At 41.8% G+C, this 23,152-nt stretch overlaps 1 protein-coding gene across 8 annotated transcripts in view; it reads right to left on the bottom strand.

Moving 5' to 3' along the window:
- BIRC6 (baculoviral IAP repeat containing 6) overlaps positions 1 to 23,152 on the bottom strand; it is a 4,524,268-nt gene that overhangs the window by 295,830 nt on the left and 4,205,286 nt on the right. For all 8 annotated transcript variants that reach the window (XM_044058419.1, XM_044058463.1, XM_044058448.1 and 5 more), the window contains exon 67: positions 13,964 to 14,109. In XM_044058419.1, coding sequence (XP_043914354.1) covers positions 13,964 to 14,109 — 146 coding nt within the window. The remainder of the gene's footprint in view (positions 1 to 13,963; positions 14,110 to 23,152) is intronic.

The raw sequence follows: 23,152 nt of genomic DNA, 5'->3' as shown, positions 1-23,152 counted from the left end.
TTGGAGTAAGGAAGGAAACCATAGCACCTGCAGAAAACTCATGCAAACAGAGGGAGGACATGCAGACTCTGCACAGAAGGCAGTCTTGCTGAGAATCGAAGCAGATAATCTCTTGTTGTGAGGTGACAACATTATATGCTGAGCATGTGTCACCCCCAAACTGGGTGCTACCTGGAGGAGAAAATTGAGAATAAGAAGGTATGTACCTACCATAACGTTCCATGTTAGTTGTCTTCTTCTCGCCTTCTTTCTTGCTGGTTGGGTTCGGAGCCGATCCTCGGCTCCGACTCGGCCATCTTCTAAATCTCGAGAGCTATTTACTGGTTCGAGGACTCCCCATATCCCACAATGCCTGGCGCTAGATCCCCAGATCTCGTTTGGTACACCTAACTACAGACAAAATATAAGGGCACCTGTCCTAACAGCATATGTTTAGCTACAGAGCTAAAAGGTTGAGGGAACAAACCAGATAACACCCAGCCAGCTAAAAGGAACTCAGAGGGCAACTCTTCTTGGTCTATTAGGATAGGGGGATGGAGGGTGGGATGCAAGAAAGAAGGCGAGAAGAAGACAACTAACATGGAACGTTATGATAGGTACATAACTTCTTAATGTTAAGTTGTCTATCTCGCCTTCATTCTTGCTGGTTGGGACAGCGTCCCTAGCACCTCAGTCCTGGGTGGCTCATCGGAACAGACTCTTCAGCACAGTGGAACCAAAATCAGCTCTGCTCCTAGAGGCCACATCCAGCTTATAATGAGAAATGAATGTATGGGGAGTGGCCCATGTAGCTGCCGCACAAATGGCTTCCATTGGTAATCTTGCCTGAAAAGCTACAGAAGTGGCTAAAGCCCTAGTAGAGTGGCCTTTTGGTTTAGCAGGGAGCTGTTTGTTCCTCAACTGATAAATCAAAGCAATAATAGAAGTCAACCACCTAGACAGAGTTACTTTAGACACTGGTAGACCTTGTTTACCTTCAGCATAGGACAGGAAGAGCTGATCTGATTTTCTAATTTGTTTAGTCCTATGCAAGTAGAAACGTAATTGTCTATGAACATCCAACTCATGTAATTTATGTTCAGCTTTGTTGGAATAATTTGGGAAGAAGACCGGAAGATCAATGGAGTGATTCAGATTAGTCTCAGAAGGTAACTTAGGAAGGAAGGAGGGATTAGTCCTGAGCGAAACTCTGTCATTATAAAAAACTAAATAAGGAGGGCGAACACACAGGGCCTGGTGTTCAGAAACTCTTCTAGCTGAGGTAATTGCCACAAGAAAGAGGGTTTTCCAAGAAAGAAACTTCAAGGAACATGAAGCTGCGGGTTCAAAGGGGGGCAATATTAGGGAAGCTAAGATCAAATTAAGATCCCACGGAGGCGGGGGATCTCTTACTGGGGGCCTGAGCAAAGTAGCCCCTTTAAGAAAAGCTTTGCAAAGCTTATGGGACATAATACTAGTTTCAGATAGGCCTGTATGAAAATTTGAAATTGCGGCTAACTGAACTCTAATGGTGGCAGAAGAGGACCCAGCCTGAAAAAGTTCCGCTAGGAAATCTAAAACGTGGTGGACAGGGGCTGAAAAGGGATCTATATTTTTAGACTCTGCCCAGCAAGAGAAACGTTTCCACTTACTAGCATAAGTTTTTCTGGTGGTAGATTTATGCGAAGATAATATGATTTCACGCACCGATTGGGAAATGTTCGGAAGCCTGGCTAAGGTTGGAAGTGGAGCAACCAAGCAGTGAGGTTGAGAGACTGAAGGGATTGGTGCAGCCCGCCCGACTGGTGGATCAGGAGGTCTGGTACTGGGTCCAGGGTTGTTCCAGGAGGTGATGATGCAGGAACGGAAACCAAATTTGTCGAGGCTAGTAGGGGGCAATGAGGATCATCTCGCATCCCAGTGCGGTAGTTTTCTGTATTAGTTTGGGAATCAGGGGAAATGGAGGGAATGCATAAAGAAGTCCATGAGGCCAATCGTGGATTAGAGCGTCTCTGGGAGGGTATCTGGGAAGAGGGAGGAGAGAAAAGAAACTGTCGCACATGCTGTTGAAGGGGGTGGCGAAAAGGTCACAGCAAGGCTGACCCCATTTGCGTAAGATTTGGTCCGCCACTGTCTGATTGAGAGACCACTCGTGCGGCATGAGAATTGCTCTGCTCAGCCTATCCGCTATAACGTTGGACTTCCCAGGGATGTGCGTTGCTATCAGAAACCGCTGGAAAGAGATCGCCCATTGCCAGAGTCCGAGTGCTTCTCGACATAGGGGGTAGGACTTGGTTCCGCCCTGCTTGTTGATGTACCACACTACCGACATATTGTCTGTCTGAACTGCAATGGTCCTGGTGGGAAGAGAGTTCTGAAGAGTTTGCAATGCTAAAAGCACAGCTCTCATCTTCAAGACATTGATATGCAGATGGTACTCGTGGGGTTGCCAGGTGCCTTGGACTGTTCTGCCCTGAAAGTGCCCCCCCACCCGATCAGGGAGGCATCCGTGGTCACTGTGGCTACTGGTGGGGGAAGAAGAAATGGTCTGCCCTGGGGTACTGACAGGGAAACCATCCACCAAGCAAGCTGGTCTTTCCATGTCTGTGTAATCATAATCATGCGAGACATTGCAAGTTGTAGAAATGACCATTGGGTGAAAAGCAACCACTGAAGAATCCTCATATGAAAACGAGCCAGGGGGACTAGTATGATCGCTGCTGCCATCAGGCCCAATGTCTTTAGGACGAATCTGGCCTGAATTTTCTTGCATCCTAATAACACCTGCACATGCCGGCGAATATCTAATACTCTGTGTAATGGAAGTCTCGCTGACATGTCTTTTGTACTTAAACTTGTGCCTATAAAGGTTATAGACTGACAAGGCGACAATGCAGACTTTTCGAAATTTATTGTGATACCTAGCTTGGAGCAAGTTTGGATGGTGTAGTTCCTGGCTCGTAGCAGCTGATGTCTGGTGATAGCAGTAAGGAGCCAGTCGTCTAGATAGGGAAACATCTGGAATCCTTGCCGTCTCAGGTGAGAGGCAACTACTGCCATACATTTGGTGAACACCCTGGGGGCTGTGGTGAGACCAAAGGGCAGAGCTCGGAACTGATAATGACTGGCTCCCAGCTGGAAGTGGAGGAATCTTCTGGAGTGCCTGTCCATTTTGATATGGTAGTACACATCTTGAAGATCTATGGAGCACATCCAATTGTCCTGACCCAAAAAGGGTAGAATGGACTGAAGCGTGACCATCCGGAACTTCGTTCTTTGTACAGACCTGTTTAGTCTGCTGAGATCCAAAATAGGTCTCCAGTCCCCTGTCTTTTTTGGTACCAAAAAGAACCTTGAGTAAATTCCGGATCCTTGCTGGTCTGCTGGGACTCGTTAGATTGCTCTTTTTTGTAGCAGTTTTGAGATCTCTTGCACTGCTTGTTCCCTTAGACTGGGCAGAACATCTGGAAGGGATTTGTTTGACCTTAAGGGGGAATGAACGAAGGGAATTCTGTAACCTCCGGATATGATAGACTGTACCCATCTGTCTTGAGTTATGTCTTGCCAGGCTTTTGGGTACAGTGATAATCTTCCCCCGACTGCCTCCGAAGGTGGGCAGCCCCTCAGGGATGCTGGAAGGGCTTGTCAGAGAAGGAATCTCTGCTGCCCTGATTTTGCGGGCCCCCTCTACCTCGAGGGCGGTGCCTATTGTTGTTCCCTCCTCTGCCCCTGGAGGGAAACTCACCACGTGTGTCAGGCACGGCTCCCTGGGGTTTCCGGAACCACATTTTCCCACTTTTCTGACCTTTGGGGTATGGTCTAGAAGGAGTGGAAAAACGGACTCCCACAGCAGAGAGAGTCTTGCCTTCCTGCTCACACCTGGTAAGGATATCCTTCACCTGTGATCTAAAAAGAGCAGAACCATCAAAAGGGGTATTGGCGAAAGACACCTTAAAGGGGTCCGCAAAGTTACATAACCGCATCCAAGCGTGCCTTCTCAAGGCCACACGTGCGCCTGTGGTTCTACTCGCCCCATCGGCCGCATAAGAAATGAGCCGCATGGAGGAGTTCACTATCGAATTAAGAGTCGCCAACTGGGAGGTAATCTTATCCTGCTGGGCCCCCGCAGCTGATGGATCTTGAAGGGTATCTCCTAGCTCCTTAAGGAGATCCCTTTGAAGGCGGGTAAAATGGTACAAACAGTTTAGCGACCGCATGGAAAAGGTCGCTGTGAAAAACGTCCGCTTCCCGTATCTGTCCATTGTCCTAGACACCTTATTAGGGAGATGGACAGACGAAGAAGTCTCAGCCAACTCCTTTTTCGTGGCCGCTGCTACTACCATAGCATCAACAGGGACACCCTTTGTCAAAAATTGCTTGTCTTGTGGTGCTGTGATGAATTTCGTGGGCCTTCGGGGAGTTGGTTCAACAGTAGGTAACAAGTATAAAGAAACCCGTACACACAAAAAAAAAAAAAAAACAGTTACCACACCTTAACAACGCGCACACACACACTATAACTATTACATATATATATATATATATATATATATATATCTACTAGAAAACACACTTCAAAAAAGGTATTTAGAGAACAAGGGTTAGCCTCTAACTAAAAATGGCTACCTTGAAGAGAGAAAAAGAGAGGGGGGGCTGGACTCTCTAACAGTAAAAACAAGTTTTCTAAGGGGATGGGATAGATCTAAAAGTACACAGAGACAATAAGTACTAACACTACTATAATAAAAATTAAACACCAACTATTTATATGAAAATTTTTATATAAAACCTATCAAAAGACGAAAAATACGACCTGAGCCAGCAAAAGCAACCTTGTAGCAGAAGCGGCAAATGAGATCTGGGGATCTAGCGCCAGGCATTGTGGGATATGGAGAGGCCTCGAGCCAGTAAATAGCTCTCGAGCTTTAGAAGATGGCAGAGTCGGAGCCGAGGATCGGCTCCGAACCCAACCAGCAAGAATGAAGGCGAGATAGACAACTTAACATTGTATGTTTTCCCCCTTCTCACCTTCATTAGGGGTGGGTGACTCTACAAAGTAGTCAAAATGCCTCCTCTTGCATTTAGTCTTGTCTAGTACCCAAAGGGGCAAAAGTTCAGACAGAAGGATGGAAACGGCCTGCAATTCAATGTGGAGGGCAAAACTGTCAGATAATCATTGGTCCTACTGCCTTTGCCTGGACAGCTTGTGAAACAGCAGATCCACACAGGTCTGATGCCAAAGCACAACAGCTGAAACAGAAGATCACATAGCTAAAGTCTGAAGTCTGAGGAACAGAGAACAGGCTTGAAAGTGCCAAGGCCAAAGGCCCAGACAATACTCCCAACAGCAGGGAGAGATGACATCAAAGATGACACAGTAAGAGTCAGAAGTGATGCTGTCCCCCCAGGTTTGAATGAAGAGGCACAGACCTCAGTTGGGTCTGAAACAGTTGGCACTGACACTACTGATTCTCAAAGAAGATGTTAAATGCCCAACTGGATGATACACTGAATTAAGAATACTGCAAACTGACAGTGGCCTGACCAGGATTGACATAGGTACATAGGTAGGTACTAAGCTATAGGCCCAATGGTCTAAGTAAGCCTAGCCAACAAGGATCCCTGGCTTACTCCACCCAAGACAGTTAATTTCCTGCGCCCCTGTCGGGCAGAGGCACAGAAGTGATCCCCGGGGTGTATTTCCTATTTCCCATCCACTCATCAAGCTTTTTCTTGAAGAGTGCTAATGAGGAACTTTGCTTGACATAGATGGGTAGCTTGTTCCAGAGTATATGAAGTCTCTGGGACAGAAATCTATCCCTCCAGCATGTCCTGTTTATTGTGGTGACAAGGTTTAGGTCCCTAGAGGGTGTAGCTCGGAGGGATTGGGATTTCTTTAGATGTAGCATGTCCAACAGCTCTGGGTTTAACATAGCTTTATATGTTAGACAGAGATCTCCTCGGAGTAGGCAACATGCTACAAAGTAAAGCTGGAGTTTTTTGAAACGGTCAGTCAGTGTAGGGCATCTGTTTGAGGCCAGTAATCCTCTTTGTGAGGTACTTCTGTGGCCTTTCCAGCTGCTGCAGATATCTTGTGAGGTACATTCCAAAAGGAGCGTTGTACTCTATAACGGGTCTAATGAGTGCCGAGCAGAGGGAAACAATGACCTCCTTTTTCTTGGATGAGAAACCTTTTGTGAAGAGGTGTGCCACATAGAAGGATTTCCTGACTACTGTGGCGATGTGATTATCAAAGGAGAGGCTACTGTCCATCTGGGTCCCAAGGTCACTTATCACACATTTGGCGTTAAGTAGACTGCCATTTATGTGGTAGTTCATGAGTACAGACGTTTTACCAAAAGGGATGACATTGCACTCTTTGGCATTGAGCTTGAGGTCATGCCTCTGACACCAGGCATCTGTCTCAGTGAGGCCCTTCTGTAGGTTGTCCACATAATTGGGGGACTCGACTATGGCTCCTAGTTTGCAGTCATCTGCAAATTTTGCTAGCCAGAGGCCTTCTGTGTTAGCCTGTACTTCAGGGAAGTAGATACCAAACAGGAGAGGTCTCAGGACTGAACCCTGTGGTACTCCACTTGTCACTGATTTGAAGTCAGATTTGGAGTCTGCAACTTTTACAGTGTGGGTTCTGTCAGTGAGCCAGTTGGCAACCCATCTTGTGACGTAAGGATTTATACCTAGTTTAGTGAGTTTAGCTATAATACAAGAATGGGGGATGGTGTCGAAAGCCTTGGCGAGGTCAAGATAGGCTGCGTGAACCACCTTACCCTTGTCTACGGCTTTGGTGACTGCCTCAAAGTCGTCGATCAGGTTCAGAAGGCATGATCTGCCTTTCACAAATCCGACCTGGATGGGGTCCAGAGTTTGGAGGTTACCAATGTCTTTGTTTAAGAGTTCCATGATGATATGTTCCATGGCCCTGCAGACCAGGCTCATCAGGCCAATACAGCGATAGTTCAGTGGTGGCTCCCTCTTTGTGGAGTAGGATAACTGTTGCTGTGTGCCATTCAGTGGGCATAAAGCCTGACATGAAACTATGACTGAACATGGTGTTTGGGTGAGGAGCCAGTTCGTGTAAAACGCAGCCTAGGATGTTGTCCTTTCCCATGGACGCTGTGTTTTTGGTTTTTAGAGAGTGCAGCTTTTACCTGCATAGATGCGATTACAAGGACTCTGCATTCTTCCTGTATAGATAAGGGCCCTTTAGGGGGTGAGAGGGGGATAAAGTTAGCACTGAATCTATTTGCCAGGATGTTGGCAATATCAACTGGTTCTGTAATTTTAATGCCATTGTGCTGTAACTCAGAGAAGATCTGGGTGTTGCCATCGAGATTTTTGACATAGCTATAGAATGCTTTGTGGTTATCCTTAGAATCAGTGGCGATTTTGTTTTCGTAGCTAGCTTTGGAGGCTCTTATTAGGGATCTCAGCTTCTTACTGCGGCTGATCAGGGAGCTCCTCCACTCATGGGATTTTACTCTCTTTTGCAACAGTTTCTTCTTTCTGTTGTAGAGTTTGTTTATGGCAGGGGACCACCAGATTGGCTTCCTTTTTTTGGAGGATAGCATCTTGGTTCTGTTTGGGAAAGCACGATCCATGCACTCGTGTAAGTGCTTATAGAGTGCATTTGTGTAGGATTCAGCAGTCGTAACTGTATTGTCCATCTGCATGGGTGTCATGAAGTTCTCCACTTCTGTCTTAAGAAGCATGAAGTTGGCTTTGGAGAAATTTTTTACCACAGTTTCCTTAATGGTGGGTGGAGGCGGGATGCGGATATCTGGGGTGATTAGCTTATGATCGGACCAATGAGGAGTTGACTTCAGGTGTGGAACACAGTTCACTCATGTTGGTAATGACTAGGTCTAGGACATTGTTGCCCCTGGTGGGGGTGTGGATAAGTTGATCCAGGGCATTGGAATTTATGAATTCCAGAAAGCGTTGAGCGACGGAGTTGGTATACGAGTAGTTTTCCCAGTTAATGGGGGGGGGGGGGTAGTTGAAATCGCCCATTATTAGGGTGTTTGGTTGAATACTAATATTTTCCAGTATATCAAGAAAAGAAGAGTGGGAATCCTGGGGCATGGTGGGGGATCTGTAGCAAGCTACAATTTGGATTGCAGTTTTGCCCAGAGGTAGTGACACGTGGATAACCTCGGATGCATTATGGTGTGCAACTAGCCTGGAGGTGTGGCTATCCTTAATGAATATGGACACACCTCCGCTTTTGGTGTTCTGGTCCAGGTTAGATGGCTGAAAAGTGTGGTATGAGTTATAGCCTGGTAATGCAGGGGTGCTCTCTGAACCAGGTCTCAGTCACTGCACAGATATCGATGTTCTCCATTTTTAAGGAGTGCCTTGAGTGAGTGCATTTTGACATTTAGACTTCTAGCATTGAGTAGCATTACCCTCAGTTTTTGCTGGCCTATTCCTGTTACGGTGGTGAATTTGTCATTTGAACCTTGCCTAAAAAATGCACTATAGGGGTGGCAAGACCCTTAGCCAGTATCTGGAATCCCAGGGGTGACAGGTGCAGGCCATCTCTGGCAAAGCAACGTGGTCTGTCGACCATGTCGTCCCAGGCAGACAGATACTGGATCCCTTTAGAATGACACCAGAAACTTAGCCAATTGTTGAAGTCAATCATTTTGTCCTTGTACTGCGGTATCATTCTGGGTGATGGCAGGATGCTACTCAGGTCTAGGGTCATACCTGCCTGGGCTACAAGATCAGAGAGCTCTTCCATGTCTCTTTTCATGTAGTCCGGGGAGGTATGTCTCAGGTCGTTCACACCAACATGGACAATGACAGAGTCATATTTGTACTTGTCGTGGCGTGATCTGAGTGCGTGGGTTCATCACCAAAGCGGGCACCAAAAAGGAAGACTCTAAGGGTCCAGTGACAGAAGGGACAGGTAGAAAAGGAATTCTAGCTCCAACCATAAAGTGAGGGGGAGTACAAGCAGTAGTCAAGCTACTACTGGGCCAAAACCATGGCCTCCATCAGTTTCACATAGTTTAAACTACTCACCTTCAGCATTAGAACTAGACGCAGCAGTAGTTATTTTGGCACCACATTCCTCAAAATGACATCGACCTTTCAGTCCGATACTGACTTGGTAGTAAATAATATAAGCACCTACACTGAAACCAGCCATTCAACAGACTCCACCATGGGTATAGGAGAACTGTGAGCACAGTACCTATACAAGAGCCCTTTTCCCAGGAGACTACATCTCATGGTCAGCCACTTCAGTATCTGGAGGAGGACTAGTGTTTTTTTTAATTTTTTGGCTTTGTCATCTTCAGATTGCAGCTGACCAAGAGAGAGATTGAATACTAGTCCTCTGGAAACTGAAGGCAAGACAGAGCTCAAGACTGAAAAAGAACTAATTAGCATCAACGAGGAAGAGGACTGAGTGGCTAGAACTTGATGATACAGGTGGAGTCACGTCCACTCACAATGATGATGATGATGGCTGGCTGGGCTAAAAACTTTGCAAGTTTCATTGTTCCATAGCTGCAACAAGATAAAAACCACAAAACAAAATATACCCACATATTTCATCAGACAGCAGCAGCTAAAAGAAAAAAAAATGGCTAGCTAAAGCGAGTTCTGAAAGGAAGGAAATGAAGCATGATAACAGAAAGGCAGTGCAGCAAAATATGTAAAAAAAAAAAATGCTGATAGCAGAAAAATAAAAATTACAAATTTTAAATGATGAAAACAACATTTATAAAACCACAAAGAACTTGATCTCATTACCCAATAGTTACTGTTTTGCTCAAGATGGCCAAGCAGCATACACAGGGACAAGAACAGCCTTACTAATTCTGATGAGGCTGTAGGTCAAAAGTGGCACAATGTCTGAATAAAACATGAGACAAATATAAAACTATTATCTGTGAGTTTTAATCTGTGGCTAACTGGATCATCTTTTCCATGGTAGGGAAATGAGCAACCCAAATGGACCAAACAAATTTACATTTTTAACATGGAGTTAGACTAAGAAGGAGAGTCCGAAGACAACACTGACAGTTCTGCATGTGGTGAAGTTTGTCCTCAATTACAAGATATGTTAAGATACCTGAATGGATGGACATGCTTAAAAAGGATGCAAGTTAGTTAAGCCACACAGATGTGTTCTTAAATTAATTGGTGCACACTTAACACAAATACCATTATGAATCCATCACAAAGTGGCTACAGAAGCAGACAACATAGTACAAATGATGCACTTATAAACACTACTCATGAGACAGAAATCATCACAGTTCTGAAGACACTGGAAATAGCAGTTTTGTAATACAGGCTACTTATATTTTAGAAAGTCAGTGAGTGAGACTGTTACTACTGAGGAGTTCTCCATACCTAGCACAAAATGCTGATGTAGTCTAATATAAATGAAGCAGTTTACAAGGTGGCTAATGTGCTGTGAGAAAGGGAGTGGGACAAAGCTGCACCTGTCACATGCCTCTCTCAAAACTGTCATTTTGGCTCAGAATTAGAGCCAGATATAGTTCTCTGGTGTTTCCCCTGAAAGGTAATGGAAAAAAAACACTTCAGTGTGTTATGTTCATCAGTGTACACTAGTCTAATGACCAGAAGGGCCTTTACAGGCCTATCCCTGCAACCCAAATGTGTCCCACAAGTTATAGGTTTTTGACGTTTATATAGAAGGTGATGGTTGGTTATGGTGTGATTTACGATCTGCTTCTGTCCATACACAGACACAGGCCCCTGACCAGGAATGAATTTTTGATTTCTCATTAAAATTCCAAGTTAGGGAGGAACTTTGTTTCACATGGATGGGGAGGCCTAATTTTTAATTTACTTGACTTTATTTTCATTATATGCTCTTTAAACAGCAAGTGATGAATTTGTTTTTCATTGGGCATTACCTGTACACTAACACCCCACTGAAGAAAGTTTGTTCTCCAATCAGAACAGCGATGTACAGGTTACCTGTTTTCTAATGATTCTTATGTGAGCATTTGCAATTTCACTAGATTTTCAGCTGACATTATGAGTGCTGAATTATCAACATACTGAACTAAAGTGATGTTGCTGAGACTATGTTGTAAAGGTTCCATTTAATTCTTAAATAATTCTGAAAGTCATGTTCAGTAACAAAATTTATCATACTAGAAAGAAAAGTATTTAATCTTCTCATAAGCAAAACACAGAATAAATTAAAATAATTTTTGCATTTAATAAAGCTTGCATCCAAATGTTAATGAACATTTGCTGCATCATCATCATAAGCAGAACAACATAAAAAAAAGGTATCCTCAGAAGTAACACTATACCCAAAATCAAAGTCCAGTGAATCAGATTTGTTAAGATTGTTCATAAAAAAGAGAGGAAGACAAGTGGAGTTTTCTCATAAATAGTCTTAAGGCTTTTCCCAGTTAGGGGTCGCTACAGCGGAACTCCGGTCCACTAATGATTGGCAGTGGGTTGTTACAGTGCTGAGTTGTCAGCCCAATGCCCAACCTTCAAAGAAGGCAGACCCATTCACACACCTACCTGCATGTCTTTCAAACGTCACTCGACTGCTGGGAGGACATGCAGACTCCACACAGAAGGCGCTCCAGCCGAAAATCGAATGGGAGAACCTCTTGCTGTGGGGAGACAACGCTAACCACTGCACCACCGAATTTCATTTGATACAACTGAGGAACCATCTTTGGGACAGATTTCAAGTCCAACCTACAAACTGTCATTTCAGTATTGAAAATGTCTGCAACAGAAATATTCATAAGCAAAACACTGCTTATCTTATTTATGGGAATATTTTCATTTAAGTTCACATTACGGGAGTAAAGAACTTCTTTAACATTATAGTCCCAGAAGTTACAGTAGTAAGACAATACCTTTTATTTTGCTGCTGGCATCCTCCATTGTTTGCATTGCAGTTGTTTTTACCCTGTTAACATTCTTGCCCCTGTTGATGTAGACAATTTATTTTGTAGTTCTAACTGGTCTGTTATGAGCACATGACTGGATGGATCGGAGAGTTTATTGTCCAAAATCTGAATCACTAAGATATGTAATACACTGCTGCTCTTCTAAGACTGATCAGGCATTCTGAGGTCCCCAGACATAATTTAAGCCTTTAAATGCATATCTCCTACAATGCAGATCTCTTAAACTGCCATACAAGTATCTTATTGTTACTACAATCACTAAGATCACATTGCATTTTATTTTGTTTTATTTTGGCCACTTTATCTTCAAGCAATTGAAGATTTTCATTAATGTCTCATATTCTGAAAAAATGTTCATAAGCTGCATACAAGTCTACTAATTTCAGTGAGTATTTTATTTTGTTTGATTATGTAACACTCATCTAGAATATTTCACACTCATTTAGAATATTCAACCATTTACTGATACAGAAATGGGCTGATGAGGTTGTGTGTTGTTTAATCTTTTTATCATTTTCATCTTTTGAGTGGAATGGGCTGGCTGGATTCTTACAATCTGTAATTTTGATGGGAATAATCTCCAGTTGTGTTTACTGTTTTGGTTATACTACTGAAATGTACATAATTTCATATTATTTTTTAATTCTTCTTTTTGATCTTTCACTTCAGTGATAAACATTAAAATTCACAGATACAAAAAAAAGTCAGTATTACACGCATTTCTTTCCACCTGTAGCAAAAGCTAAGCGATCTTCTTGCTGTCCTTCATGCCCCAAATTATTTTTGTAGTTTGGATTTTGCATAAATTCATTCATAAACCACTGAGAAGTCTCATTCCAGTTCAGATGACTTGCTTTATTTAATTTGCAATATTCTGCTTTTCATATCTCATTTTATCTTTATTCCTACTTCTTTTTTATGCTACTTCTCCCGTTTCTTGCATGCAATCAACCCTCCCTTCTTTGCGAGGTGTCACTCAGGCAGCCATCAGAGTGTTTGTGGTTAAGTCCTTAATCCCACCCCCCTTGTGACTGGCCTAAGCACCTTCATCACTGTGGGAGCATTCCATGTCCTTCCCTTGAATGTGTGTCCACGCCACCCCCCCCCCCCCCCACACACACACACACACAGACACACATATCTATGACAACTCCCATCACTGGCTTTGAACCTGAAGCCCACATTCCCAGCCCTGCAGCCATAGCCACAGCATGAAGTTTATGGTTTGGCAGCATTCACACTGTAGGTAATCAACCCAAGTTATAAGAAATAGAAGCATAGCTGGTTTAACCAGAGCCCTGTGCTAGTACCTTGAACCTTTGCCCAACCCCCTCAGCTGTTGAAGTGAAGACGAAAAAAAAAATTAAACTGATCACTAGGATCAGTTTATTAGAGATCCACACACCCCTCTCCCAGTTCTTCCACTAAAGAGCAAAAAAAAAAATCTCCTACTGGCACACCATCCAAGAAGTGAGATGCACAAGCCCAGCCATTCAGTTCTCATTTCTTTGCCCTGTCCCAACCCTCCTCCTTTTGATTATAAAAAAATAATTTCTTCACATAAACTGTAGCACACTGCTGCAGTTTATACCCAGCCTGCACGGAGCGCTACTGCGCTGTTTTAGTTTAAAAACATTTCTTCTTAAAAACTGCAGCAGTTGCTACAGTCTAGACCACACATGGAGCACTACAGCATTCATGTTTGACCACAAATGCAATACCGGCTTTTAGATATTGGGATTGGCTGAAAGTGCCTCCCCAACACTTTGCAACCAGGGCAGTTACCCCTCTTGACCCACCCTAGCTACACTACTGGTAAGAAGTTTCTGATCACCAAGCACAATGACCATGCAGTGTCTGCAGTTAGAGGTTAATGCAACAAAAATAACCATTCTAATGACTAACTTTGGCAAGTGTAAATTAGAATTTAAGTCAATAAATTTTAGTAACTTTTTTCCTTGGCTGTTTGCTGAATAGCTGTGTAGCACAACATTTTCCTCCAGGGTACCACATTGAAAACACATGAAATACCTCACCTTGATTTGCATGTCGTAGGCTGGTGGTGGCAATGTAAACAATCTCTGCAGTCCGCTGTATGTCAGGCACAAGAAGTGTGAGACCTTCTGGTTCTGGGTCAGAAGTATCGGATTTTATACCAGCTTTGTTTTTGTCTTTCTTGGACCTATTAAAATGCAAATACAGAAATTAAGCATGACTGTGAAACTGCAAGAACGACAAACTAATTGCTTTGGTTCCCACTGTATGTCCTCCAAAGATGAGAAATTTCTGATCTAACAAACTGGGGCCAGTAGCTTACAGAAGAGAGAATTATGATCTACAGTTGCAGCCAGTTGCAATATACATATTTCCGTGGTTTAAAATCATGTGACATTACTCAGCACAAAAGGCAAACAGAAACCAAATAATTCAAGTAGATTATACTTTGAACTAAATTAGCTGACATTAAATACTTTTTTTGCTGCATATCATATACAGATACACTGCAGAAAAATTGTCTGATTTATCCCCCCCCCCAAAAAAAACATTTTTCTTTAATTTCAATGAATCAAGCCAAAAGAACAAGTTAAATTTAAGATACAGTATGTAGCACTCACTGTTTTAGTAATAGTTAAAATGAAAACATATATCATCAAAACTCTTAAGATAAAATTAAAAAGGATCTCTAATTCAGGTTAAAAACAAAACAAAAAGCATGCATGACTGAAGAAAATACTTACTAAACAATACAGTTGCACCTAAAGCTTACTTTTCTATACCATACAAATTACCAACATATATATTTAAATGATAGTTTTTTACCTAGATTAAATTCTAATGCTAACAACCACTGGTGGAAGGGCATGCACCTGCACCAAGGACTGTGAATACTTATCTCTCTCAGAACATCAGCAGAGGTAACCATCTCTTTTCCTGTGTGACTTACAACCAAGAAAAGACTCCCTAATTTTTGCACATAATCTACCCTGCCCTTTCCTGACACTTTTTTCCCCATATAAACAATTGTGCATTTTGAAATGCTAATGTGTAAGGCGCTGCAAAACAGGTGATTACATCAACTTGAATCAACAGCACATACTTAACACAAAGCTTCACTGACACTTTGTGACACACACATTGTATAAGAAAGACGACTTAAAATCTTCTAGCTAGTTAGTAAATCTCTCTCTTGTAAACAAGTAAAATTTAAAAACATCTGTCTGTTCCTAACTATGCTGGCTGTACTAATGAGCAGTAGAACAGAAGGGTGACAAATAGAAATATAGGCAACTGTATCATACAAAAATAGCAATGTACACTACCTGTACTGTTTTTAGTGTTCACTTTTTAGAATACTTTAAAATGGAGCTAAACTGCATACTATTGTGTATGACAGTACACTCTAGATCATTAATAAAATGAAAAAAAAAATAGATTCAAGGAAAGGTCGTTCATATGAATGCTTAATATAATTTAGCAAATAGTGGAGCCCATTTTAAACAGTGCAAAGGAACACAGATTTAAATCAGAAGAGGACCAGAGAATGACATACATAAACTTTCTGGTCACCAAAAACAAAAGAAATACCTGAGCAGATTTATAAAATAAGTGGCTCTTTGTTGCCTTCAAATGCGATGTCTGTATGTGCTACTGGCGAATGTACTCATTCCAGATCCTTAAACAGAATTCAGTGCAGTAATACAATACAACAGTTAAAAGACTAGTTACAAGGGATACCTGCATAGTCCTGAATTGTATCTGGTATATCAAAATAAGCCATGCTGGCTTAATGGTAAGATCATTACATCACAAATACAAGGTACTGGGCTTGATTCTGATTCTCTGGTTATTGGCTAGGCTTGTAATAGTCTGTAGACTGATAGTATAGTATTTAGCTATGAATATTTTCAACTCTGTGGATCACTGAAGCTATACGGCATGGTTTTATATACACAATGCTACCTAAAATTCTCTCCACATATGCACACATACTTTCAATCCATCATCAATGAAGTCAACATTTAGAAATGAAAATGCCTTTTTTTACTAGATAGCTTTCTAGCAGTTATGCTACCTGTGCATCAGTGGCACTGCTTCAAAGAGGATGCCACAATTTATGTTGCAGTACAATGGATAAATGCACTAAGGTTGAGAATCAGTGTAGCAATGGTTAGCAAAATGTTAATAGTGTGTAATGGCAGACTTTTGCATAAAGTCTTCTGAGTATGTAGGAGAATACTGCTGTGCATGCATGTGCAATTTAGCTTTACCAAAGGGCAATGGAAACATCTGCATTCCCTACTACACTAATAAGGTTAATTAGGAGGATATATGAAGAATCAGGGACAAAAATTAAAGTGGAAGGATTCCTCTCCTAGAAGTCATGTTTGAACAGAGGAACTAGGCAGGGGGTGTTATCTTTCCCCTTTATTTGCTCTATATTTACAGCCATTGGCAAAGAAAATAAGGGACTCATATAATTAGGAAGGTAATCAAGAAGAGTTGGCTTTATTTGCAGATATTATTCTGTACTTGATAAATCCAAAAAAGGACATTTTGGTGCTGTAGGACATTTCACATGGTAGTAGCGTTGTTGCCTCACAGCAAGAGGTTCTCCCGTTCGATTCTCAGCTGGAGTGCGGGGAGTGCCTTTTGTGTGGAGTCTGCATGTCCTCCCCGTGGTTGGGTGGGTGTTCGAAAGACATGTGTAAATAGGGGTGCCTTCATTGAAGGTTGGACTTCCAGCTGGCACCTCGGCGTTCGTGAAAAAATCTACTGCCAATCATTAGCGGACCGGAGTTCCGCTGTAGCGACCCCTAACCGGGAAAAGCCGAAAGACAAACAACAACAGTAGAAATTCCAGAGAAAGTGCATAGAAATATACATACACAAGTACATAGATACATACATATATGTTACAGAAATGGCAAACTGGAAGTAGTAAGAACTGAACTGTGGGATTGAACCAAATTATTTGTGGCATACTTTTAATAACTGTACTAGCTGGAATGGTGAATGCAAAGTTTATGCATGACTGACAACTAAAATGTCAAACATTACTGATTTTGGATAAGGCAACAGATAGAGCAAAGTTCAGATGGTGGAACAACAATAGACAAAGCAAAACCGTGAAGTCTGAGACTATCTGGAGTTTATGAAGGTCAAGATGGGGCAAATATGAACTATATGACAGGAGGAATGTGTGGGCTCTGCAAAAGAATAATTGAGGACTGAAGGGTTACATATTTCTCAAAGGCTCAGAAAATATTAAAAATTGGAAGCCTAGGCCAATAACATTTCTACAATGCTATGAAAGGAAGGGGGTATGCAGGCAGTTGTAGCAACCTAGAATAAATTTATTTGTGGCTGGGCAACCTGTATATGTTGAGCATGACTAGTCTGAAGTGCCACTAAAGCATAGTTTTCAATATGGGGAAGCAATAAATGTAGATAAGCAGAGAAACTTATTCTGAGCCGACACTAATGCATTGTTTGCAATATGGGGATGCAATAAATGCAGATAAGCAGAGAAACTTATTCTGAGCCGACACTAATGCATTGTTTGCAATATGGGGAAGCAATAAATGTAGATAAGCAGAGAAACTTATTCTGAGCCGACACTAATGCATTGTTTGCAATATGGGGATGCAATAAATGAAGATAAGCTGGAGAAACTTATTCTAAGGTGGTAATGAAGCATCATTTGCAATATGGAGTAAATATCTTGACAGTATTTTGGATGGCTGGGGTCTTGCTTTTTGAATACCTGGAAGAAGAAATTGCAAAAATGCAGGGGTTACCACTGAGAGAACACACTACAAGTGACGTCACTGGGAGTGTCATGACTCAAGAGATAAGGAACCACTAGAGAAACAGAAGATGAATAGGAACATACTGTGGGCTTATAGGATAAAATATAAATGCTTATATGTGCAATCACTGCAGAAATATGACTTGAAAGGCATAGGGTGTGCAGATGGGGTAATCTAATATGTCCAACAAAATGTCAAGCATGCTAGGATGATTACATCGTATGTTACTGTGAAAGGATAAACTGTGGCCTAGCCACTTGGTAAGTGATCATTTTTATTTATATTTTGCAGACAGAAACAGTATTAAAATTAATGAGGAATAATCTCTACCTGTGTGGGCATTACTATAATAAATACTAATCTATAAGAGTTACATATTCTTACAATAGTAATGAATTATGTGCATTTTCAAGGAAAAGGTCCTGAAATTACTATTATGGATGCTTCTCAGACATCATACATTATATAATTTAGTGTAGTATTAACCACAAGAAACTGCAGATACATTTTGCAATGGAATACAGTGAAATATTAATCACGATTAATTCTTTACAGGGAACAAACATGATGGTCTTTAAGTTAAGAAGTGTATTAAACACTATAACTTTTCCTTTACTTTTTTCTATACATTAATAAGTGCCTGCATTTATCAGACTTAGGGCAAAATTTCTCAAGACTGTTTACAATCCGCAGAATATGGTCTAGTATTAACACAGAAAAACGCCAACACAGGTTTGAAAATAAATTAGGATAGTAATGATTATATAACTGAGCAATTCTACATACTAAATAATTATTCTGGAGTAAGTAAGGTACTATGTGGGCATGATAAAATTATAAGAAAATGCTGTTACTTAATACATATGCAAGTCCTTTATTCAAGTAATTCCCATTTACAGTAATAAGAAAACAAGATTACAAATGACATATTATTAGAAAGGATGATAGGCACATATAGAATATTAAATGGATGTTTTGACAAATGCGGTGGTTAATGGGATTTAATTAGAAGAGCGGTATAACCACATTTTACCCTAGGTAAAGTGCATGTCAAATAACGCTCTCCTAAGACTAAGAACTGTCCAGCCAGATGCCCAGGACATGTAAAATGCAGACTTGCATAACAAACAATAAAAAAAATAATACTGTAGTATGATAATGGAAGCTGTTACACTGAAGAGTTACAAAAAGGTATATATAAAGTTGCACATAATTATGTTTCATCATAGGGTTTTAAAAACTGTAAACAAGTTATATAACATATAAAGTTTTTTTTTTTTTTTCAAAAAAGAAAAGAAAAAAGATGCTATTTTACGCACTGAAGCAAGAGCTGAAACCTTGGACAAGAATGTTACTTGATTAGAAAATCAAAAGAGGCCATCCTGGAAAAAACATCCATTATATCACAACTCTATCCGACAGGTAATTCATCACATACATCTGCTTCTGTCCGATAATATTCTCTTGGTACTTAAACATATGGGTCTGTCACCCGCATTACTCACAAATACGTTTATTTTTCCAAATCAATCAAGTATGTGGCTACCCTTGCCACTGGACAGTATGGCATTAGCTGCTACCAACTTGACCTTTAGACATTCCAGGCATTAAGGAGAGAAAATGGGCACAATTACAGTAGCCTTTCCCTCAGTAACACAAATCCCACCCATGTTAATAACTTGGTTATTCTTTGCTGACAAGGAACCAATAGAGAGAAAAGCACTGCTAAATTGTCCGTGAATAATCTACAGAGAGAAGGAAGAAAGGAAGACATATTTGGACCTACTGGAGAAGATGCCCTCAAGGAACTGGAGATAGGGTGTTGCTTCGTTCTAACAATCTTTGATCTTCAGAGCAATCTAAGCCAGAGTGTCCTTATAATCTCTGAAACAATTTCAAAGTAGCTACGATAAGAAAGGATGGAGGCTCAGGACAGCATTCCATTTAGTACATATTTGTTTACACAAATTTGCTTCTCGAACAAGAACAATCACCCATTTACCTACTTGACTTCAACAAGGGGTCTTTATTCCTCCCAAAGGGAGGGCATCCGAGAGAGAGTCTCCTAGATCTGCTAGGTAATGTGATTTTATCTGGAGTAATTCTTTGTACTCTGTTTTCTGTTAGTTCTGCCACCCTCTGGGTCACAGGTGGAACAACAGACATGAATCTAGCTTTCTGAATTACTTCTGTTTTCACATTTTTGTATTTTTACATAAAGTGTGGAGAGATCATGAGGTGGCTACCTCCAGGGTTTAGGGGTCGTTAATTGTTAAGATGTTTACCTCACAGATGCAATTTACAGAGCTTGATTCTCACATTGGGAAGGATGGCTAGGCTTTAAAAATCCCCAGGTTCATTAGGATAGTAATCATCTGTGAAATTATGAGGATGACCTTTATTTCTAAGCCTCTAATAAGGGCTCTGGTATTAGCTATTGGCTATTGCCCTAGTAGAGTGGGGCCTGATCTGCCTATGTTGTGTTTGCTCATGGGTAGACAAGCACACAACATTGCAATGGCGGCATCTTAAAAAAGTATGTTCAGTGGCCAGGTTAATTTCCTTATTAGCAGCAAAAGAAACAAACAGTTGTTCCACTTTCCTCAAGTCCTTCTTGCTATCCAGGTAGTACCCTCAAGTATTTGTGAACATCCAAGGAGTACACAATTATTTCTACTCTAGACATAGGGTTAAGGGACAATATTAGCAACTGAATTGTTTGATTTAAAGCCAGTTCTGTAATAACTATAATAATAAAAAGAGTTTATACACAAGCGGACTCTGTCTCTGTGAAAAAACAAAAAGGGTTCTCTCCACATAATGGTTTGGAGTTTAGAAATCCATTTGGCTGAGGGACAGCCACTAAAAGCATAGCTTTCCAAGTTAAGTGTTTCAGAGGTGTGGTGGCTGGTTCAAAATGACTATGACTTAGTTTTCTAGCATGAAGCTCAAGTCTCATGGTCGTTCCACTGCCTTTCTAGGGAGCCTGGGGTAAAGGACCCCTTAAGAAATTGAATTACCACCAACAGTGAGGCTAATGGATTGTTCACTGGCAAGCAGGCTGAGATGGCAGACAAATGCACATTTGCTGAGGAGTAGGCTAATCCTTTTGCAAACAGATCTGAACAGTACTGCAGAATAAAGGCAAATGCATCCATGATGGGTGCCCAAGTTCCTCCTCTGGAACTTTTATTTAGTTAAGTAGGACTCTTAGTTTTAAGCCTCCAATATTCCCTCATGATGTTAGCATGTCCTTTAAGAATAGGTGTCCAAAGCATAAGAGGCTGTCAGTCACAGGGTGTACAGGTTTGGCTGTATCACACACCCCTTGAGTTGTGTCAATAGGTGCATAATTTAAGACACAATTATTTCTTTCACTACCCACTGCATTTGCAGGGAACAACAACGCTACTTCAGGCAAAAAAAAAAGGGGGAGAAGGGGTAATCAACAGAATTTTTGGCTTTTCCTCCCTTCTCCCTTGCTTTCTTGAAGTACCATGGGGAGAAGGGGGACTGGATAAACATAGAGAAACAAAACTGCCCTAAGCAACCCTGAACATCAACTGCCTATTGCTTGAAGAAGCAAAAACTACTACTTCCAGTACACCCCACCCATTGTTTGAGTCTACAAAGGTGTTCTTGTCTAACAAATATTGTTGCAGTTCTGCAGCTGTGTAAAATCTCTTTAAATCTGCTCTGCTGCCTGATTTGGTATTAGCTAAAACTACTTCAGATTGGGTGAATGACCCCCTCCCAATGGCCATATTCAGAGGCATCTGAGATTAAATCCCAGGTCTCAGGAGCCTCTCTGAAAGAAACATCCACAAAGTTCAATACGAGATTGCACCACTACATGCTCTTTTTTGTATACAAGGGGAGAAATGGGATACTCTGCAAAGACTAGTTTGTTTGATGCCAAAACCACGAGCTGTCACTAACTTCCTAATGTATAGTTCTGCCAGTGGGACCATGAGGATGGGGGATAAAAAGTATACTAGGATACTCCCGCATTCCCTTGCTGACAGAGTCCCTTATGCAAAGCTCTCTGAAGGACTATGTAAGGAAGGCTGCAATATCCTTAGGAAGGAAAATCTGCTGTAAGAACTCCACAAAGTCAGCTGTCCTTGATGCGTCCAGATTAGATTTGGGTAGACTCAAAGAAAACCCCTGAGAATTAAAGCTCTCTCTCTGTCTGCGAATGAATACAATAGAGCCCCAGGTAAAGTTATAATTGGATGTATTTAGTTCTACAAAGTTGCATCACTGGGTCCTGGCATTCAGCGAAAATCCTGGGTGCAAAAGCTACACCAAAAGGCAAGGAAGTAAAATGCTACTGGAATTCAGCCAAAATGAGTCTAAGAAAGTGCCCATGATTCCCTCTGCATATTATGTTTAGGTGAGCTTCAGATCCAGGATCAAAGCAGAGCCTGAGGAAACACAAGAGGCAGCAGGATGTTTTTTCAAGGTGATTTTTTGCCTTCCCCCTTGCCTATTGACCATCAAGCCTTCCCTTAATAAGATAGTGCCCATTTGCTTCTCTATGCTGGAGATTCATCAGGGGTAGAAGTGAGAGCTGTCCAAGAGCTGCTGCCATGCTGCCATTCAGGAGGTCATGAAGGTGCTTTGTGCTCTTGCTAATATGTTGGCAATTAAAGCATTCAGATATGGCAAACCGCATTCTCTGGGTAGGGGAACATGCAAATCGCATCACCACAGTGACAAACAATGCCCCTCCCCTTGCAACGGCATACTTGTTCACACTTGCTATGAAGGACATCGCCAGCTGGTGGCTTGGTGAACCTAATGCCTATCATCTGTGTCACCTAGCCTCCTCTGTGAGATAGTGGCAGTGAGAACAGCTGGCTCCAGACACACAGGACTGGCCTGTTCATATTCCCTGACAGCACCATCAAGAACCTGAGCCACCAGCTGCAGTTGGCTCAAATGAGACATAATTAGGTCTTTATTCCTTTATGGTATCAGTGCTGACATTTGTTTACATTCGACATATCTAGGACAGGCCTCCAAGACCACTCTCTTCTGGGTACTAGGAAAAAGCACGGAGTAAAATCTGATATATTTTCTCCTCATGACACTTTATTTGCTTTTGTTGGTTGCAGGAGCCTCTCTATCAGAAGTGGCAATACATGACTTTGGTCGCTTGGAACAAGTGACATCCCTTTAAAACTGTGGAAGAGACAGGAACAGCAATCCCTGAGAAACATTTAGGAGTACCACTTATCCTATGTGATTTGGGTGGCCGCAGTGGTGCACTGGTTAGCGTTGCCGCCTCACAGCAAGAGGTTCTCCGGTTTGACCCTTGGCTGGGGTGCCTTTTGTGCAAAGTCTGCATGTCCTCCCTGTGGTCGTGTGGGTTTCCACCAGGTGCTCCGGTTTCCTCCCACATCCCAAAGA

Source organism: Protopterus annectens, chromosome 1.part2, assembly GCF_019279795.1.
Source record: "Protopterus annectens isolate FY-2018-M chromosome 1.part2, PAN1.0, whole genome shotgun sequence".
NCBI classification, from domain to species: Eukaryota; Metazoa; Chordata; order Ceratodontiformes; family Protopteridae; genus Protopterus; species Protopterus annectens.
The sequence above is the reverse complement of the archived record's forward strand: the minus strand, read 5'-3'. Positions and strand labels throughout refer to the sequence as shown.